Source organism: Silurus meridionalis, chromosome 3, assembly GCF_014805685.1.
Source record: "Silurus meridionalis isolate SWU-2019-XX chromosome 3, ASM1480568v1, whole genome shotgun sequence".
NCBI lineage: Eukaryota > Metazoa > Chordata > Actinopteri > Siluriformes > Siluridae > Silurus > Silurus meridionalis.
The window spans coordinates 29,683,053-29,688,649 of NC_060886.1; the positions used below are offsets into that span (position 1 = coordinate 29,683,053).

Consider the following 5,597-nt stretch of genomic DNA (forward strand, 5'->3'; position numbering starts at 1 on the left):
TGATCGTTCTCTTCATCAGCCACTCGAGCGAAAAACGCCATGGCTCAGCCCTAGACCTGGAAGAGATTAGTAAGAAGTGGCACTAACCAGGATGTTGAGTTTATAGATACCTCTAAAGGGCATGATGTTTATTACCGTACGCTGATGTGACACAGCGTGAACGCAGTGTGATGTCTCTTCGGCCCGGGGTTTATAGTGGAGATGACTGCGCACAGTAAAAAGGCCCTCGCTGTGTTATAGTGGTGCTTTGCGTTAATGGCACCATGTGTCTCCTTGTTTTCCGAGAGTGCCGCTTAATTATACACAAAGTCATTGGGGTCATGGGGCGGGGGGCGGTGAGACTTCTATGCCGTACTTTATGTCTATCGAGTGTTTTTACTGAAATGGTAGCCAGACGCTTTAAAGAGTGGTGTTGAGAGCAATCGAGAGCCATTTCTTTCTTCTCAAATTGTGGCCTTCAACAGTGTGTAATGAAATAAAGTGTGACGCCAACTGTATAATTTTGTAACGTGCACCCAGGGGTCAGGACTGTTTCACATTTGGTCTGCTACGCTTGTTAAACCTGTCACCACGCTAACTACTGGAAACTAATTAGATATGCACAGTACGCTAATTAATCGCTGGTCAAAATCTAATTACCTCCATCCGTCCTGATGAACGTTATTGTTTACTCAGGCTGACATGTAGCCCATGGATGATAAGATAAAGCATTTTATTGCACCATTTTGACAAATAATAGAGAATTGGATGTTTTTCCTGAACCGAAATTTACAAGACTATACAAGGTGTAGTTTCATATCTATACATCAATACATCATTCTGAACTTTGAAAATTTCCTGTCAACTTGGAAATAACAGTACAGTAAGTTCGGGATGAAATACATGCCACAATGTCACGTTCCACTTCGCACGTGTCTGGAAAACATGCCATTACATACATGTAAGTTAAACGGTAAAAATGTACTGAATCAAAAATGCCTGCCATTTCAGACTTCAAAAGTACAATTCATCCCAGAGGTGTTTTAGAGCTCTATAGCAGGAGATCTTCCACTTCAACCCATGTAAAGCATATCTTCATAAATTTGGCTTTGTGCACAGGGGTAATTATCATGCTAAAACAAGTTTGTATCTGCTAGTTTAAGTAAAGGGAAAGATTTATGCTACTGTATCCAAAGACGTTCTATACAATCGCGTGCCGCCAAAGAACCAAATATGGCTGGGGAAAAAAAAAAATATTATATTAAAAATAAATAAATACATAAAAATATTATATATTTTTTAAATGCAGCTGTGCAATGTCGTTAAATGAAAAAAAAAAATAATAATAATTCTAATAAAAAGATTTTTGAAAAATAGCGAATTATTTAAATCGTAATAAAATGTAAACGATTCATTAATACAATCTGACATTGATAACTTGGAATTACCAATTTGTTAATATTAGTTTAATTAAAATTTTTTTTTTTTTCGTCATTTTTATATTATTTTATATTTTTTATTCTACTTATCTTTTTTTTTTTTTTTTTTTTTATATACAATTTTTTAGTTATGGCCCAGATATAATTAGATTCCAATAGGGAATCAAAATCGCATTTACAGTATGAACTAAAACAAAAAATGTTTGTTTAAAAAGCTGTGTCTGTGATTTGAGTGTCATCTAACCCAAATGTTGAAGCATGTTATGAAGCTTATAAGGTAAAGACACATTCCTGTGAACAGGATCCACCGTGTGATTCTCCATTTTCGAAGGCTGAACCACTGAGTGATGTAAATCTCTCTGAAAAGACAAACATGAGAACAGTGTGTTAAACTGATCCAGGCTTTCAACAGCAATTCCACATGACAGTACGAGGTGTGTGACGTATACCCTGGCCTGGTTTCCTGCAGTCTTTGCGTCAGATCTGTGGTTTTCAGTGTTGTGTGTGATGTTGATGTTTTGATGGTCGTCCTGAAGGTTGTTAAAGCGCTCGTCGTCAGTGCTTCAGTAGTCGCCTCTTTGACATTTTGTGGTTGCTCAGTCACGGAGCAATGCTGCGCTTCTTCTGTGAAAGAAAAAAAAAAACAGTTCCGTTTAAGGATGGAAAGTTTCAGCGGTGTAGCAGTGCTTGACCAATACTGAGACAAACAAAATTACCTGTGCAGGAACAAAAAAAACATATCAGACGTGTTTAAATAGTGAAAAGTTGCATGCTGAAACCAGTAAGAAGTCATGTGGTTGATGTTTTATGTGGTTAAAAGGTGCAAGGTGGTGATTTTGGTATTTCTAATTGTTGCTTAATAGTCATTAGGTAATAATTGTATTCTGACTGACATGGGTTTCCTTTAAAGTGGTAGCTCTGAGAGTTGCTAGCATGTTTCAGGTGGTCTAAGATAAGAAGCACATCCACAACTTCAGAAATACACTACAAAGACCAAAGACGTGTGGACACCTGACACTTCCAGCCATATGTCATTGTTCCCTAAACACAAAGTAAAAGGCACATAATTGTGTAGGATGTCATTAAATGTGTTAGCATAAAATGTCCATTCACTTGAACTAGCATAATCCCCCTGTGCACAAAAGCAGCTCTATTATGTTTTACATGGGTTGGAATGGACGATCTCCTGCTCTGACCTTCAACCCTATTGGGATGAATGTGCACCATGACTGCACCTCAGGCCTCTTCATCTCACACATGATTACTTGACTACCTGTAAAACCCTTGTGGCTCAATCTCCCCCGAAACACTCCAAATTCCTGTTAACAGCAAATGGGAATTACATGTGGAATAGGATGCAATAAAAATACTAGTGTGCACACATTAGCGAAATATTAGCGTAGCAACAGCTTTATGAAGCGTAGCACTTTAGGAATAAGTCGTACTGTTCGCCCATTCCGGACTGTGTGATCTCGATGCTGTTGTGGTCTTTAGAGCTTGAATAGTCGTGTCTATGACATTTTGTGGTGGCTCAGTCACGGAGCAATGCTAGGCTTCGACTAGGAAATAAAAATAGCTTTGTTTTAAAATGGAAACTTTCGACACAAACCGCACACTGCAAAAGAACTGGGACAGATCCTGCTTTTGGCTTGGATGTTAGTAATTGTTGAAATTTTCATAGAATTGTAGGTTTTAAATAATAAACTGTGACCTGGTAAAAGCATTAAGACGCTACGTGGTTGATGTTTTGTGATGGTGGTGGTCACAGTGGATATTTTTTGTGATTGTTGTTAGGTGATTTTGTGTGTTTAGTGTCTGGGGAACAGTGTGGAAAGACCTAGATAAAGGTTTTTGAGAGACACCCTCAGCAATTAGTTGGAGACTTCTTTTTTTTCTGATCCAGTTCATCCCAGAGCAGTTCAGTAGGATTTAGGTGCGGTGACTGGGCAGACTGTTCCATGATGATATCACTCCAGACGACTGTCTGCTCTATAAATAACAGAGCATGGACGTACGTGTCGGCTCATCTTGTATGGTGAAGTCGGATATAAGAAGCCAGACGGCAGTGCACGGTGTTATATGAAATGGTTGCCATGTTGGTTCATCATCACCTTCCCAAGTTAGAATGTTTTACAAATAGAAACAGAAATGTGTAAAGTGGAATGTGACATAAAAAAGGACCAGACAAGGCTTTTTTTTACAGCAAATATATATATATATATATATATATATATATATATATATATATATATATATATATATATATATATATATATATGCAGATGGTCCCTGAGTTACAATGTAATACATACATATAATGGCATGTCGTTTAGGAAATTATCCTTGAAAAAAAGGTTCACATTTTTGAACAATTTTTCATCAAATTCTTTTATTTATTTTTCTGGTTTGATCCGATCTCGATCCCCCGCCCCATTCTACTCAAACAGACAGAAGTCAGCTCACCTGCCGATATGATCAGCTGCATGTCTTTTCTTACGTGAGCGCTCACTCGTTCGATCGCACACCAGTACCATCCGCTATCCTCCGTCTGAGCGTTCTTCATCTGGATGGTGAAAAGGCCGTATCTTTTATCGTCTTTGATCTGCAGATGTTCGTAGGCTCCCTGAGATTGACTCGTCTTTATGAGGACCGTGCAGTAATTAAAATAGTAGCCTTTGCACCAGTACTTGACGCTGTCCCTGTAAAACGAATGATAGCGGCACTCGACGTAAAGCGTCCTGCCTGCGCATTGCTTCACTTCGCTGGGCCCGGAGAGATGCTGACCTGCAACTAAACACAAACCGCACGTCTCGTTAGATAACCTGCTTCGTATTGACACGGTGTCTGTGTATAGCACATGACTTACCGTTTTCTAGCAAGAGCAGAAGAACTACTATCATTTTTTGAGATCTCTTGTTTAAGTAGAGCAAAGCGGACTGGAAAATAAAAGCTCAGCGATCCTTCCTGTTCTTAATGCAAGGTTTTGAAGCAAAGCCAATCTCACACAGGAAACAGACGTGTGTGCAAAACACCTATAATCATGAAAGATCGGAAGTGACACGATGTGCTTTATCTTTACATTAACTCGAAAGTGTGAAATGGACTTTCTCAACAGATGCACAGTGTGAATTGTGTGTGTGTGTGTTACACAATGGTAAATATAGAATATATATAAAAAAAAAAACTTAATGAGATCCACACTATATGGACAAAAACAAAATGTTGGGACACCTGATCTTACCACCTCTATGGTTCTTCCCCAAATTGTTCCCATAAATCCAATTTCATGAAGATATTCTTCACATGGGTTTGGAGTAGAAAATCCCCTGCTATAGAGCTCCAAACCTTTAAAACACCTTTGGGATGCACCCCAGACCTCCTCACTTTAATTACATCACCTTGCGTAAGAACCCTGCGGCCGAATGAGCACAAATCTCCACAGAATCTAGTGGAACGTCCTTCCAGGAGAGTGGAGGTCATCATCACAGTACAAAAGGACTCCAAAAGTCCATTTAAATGTTGTGATTTTCGTATTTTGCTATACAACCCGCACAATATGGTGCTTCCACCACCGTGTTTCACCACTCATGGTTTTCTTTGAGTTAATTACTATTCTTTTTTGGTAGATAGATAGATATATATATATATATATATATATATATATATATATATATATATATATTTACATTTACTGCATTTGGCAGACACCATTATCCAGAGCAACTTATATTTATCTTATTCATACAACTGAGTGTTATGGGATTAAGGGCATTTCTCAGGGGCCCAGGAGTGGCAGCTTAGTGTGGCTGGGATTTGAACTCATGACCTTTTACGCCAAAATCCAACCACTATTTCATGTGGCAGCACAAATCTCCACAAGCATGAACCAAAATCTAGTAGAACAACTTCCCAGAAGAAAAGATTTTATCCGAAAGGCAAATGTGAAATGGCGACGTGTCCACAAGCTTTTCCGTCTAGTGTCTATGAGAGTAAGAGTCATGAACATGCCTGCTACAATGGTTTATTCCTCAGCTGATAATGATGCAATAAATGTCAAATGTAATTAAATGTAAAATTGAATGAAGGCTTCAGATATTATAGATTTTTTTTTTTTTAAAGTGTCTGTTTACACTGATTTCAAAGGACTAGTTTCGGTATTACTAGACAGACGGAATGATT

At 38.3% G+C, this 5,597-nt stretch overlaps 1 protein-coding gene across 1 annotated transcript; it reads right to left on the reverse strand.

The window, feature by feature from the left end:
• Nucleotides 1-1,509: 1,509 nt before the first annotated feature.
• LOC124382857 (CMRF35-like molecule 3) lies at nt 1,510-4,406 on the reverse strand. The gene is made up of 4 exons (XM_046845152.1): nt 4,285-4,406; nt 3,882-4,208; nt 1,868-2,042; nt 1,510-1,777 (listed from the first exon to the last, which is right to left on the reverse strand). Exons 1-4 carry the CDS (start codon nt 4,316-4,318, stop codon nt 1,654-1,656), a joined length of 660 nt encoding a protein of 219 aa, XP_046701108.1. The 5' UTR covers nt 4,319-4,406; the 3' UTR covers nt 1,510-1,653.
• Between the last annotated feature and the right edge of the window lie 1,191 nt (nt 4,407-5,597).

Excerpts from the sequence above, each read along its gene's own strand:
- LOC124382857 (XM_046845152.1), bottom strand. The coding sequence starts at position 4,318 with ATGATAGTAGTTCTTCTGCTCTTGCTAGAAAACG. Across the intron at positions 2,043-3,881 it reads GCAGCTGATCATATCGGCAG|AAGAAGCGCAGCATTGCTCC; the intron begins GTGAGCTGACTT and ends TTTCTTTCACAG. Across the intron at positions 1,778-1,867 it reads CTGCAGGAAACCAGGCCAGG|AGAGATTTACATCACTCAGT; the intron begins GTATACGTCACA and ends TTGTCTTTTCAG.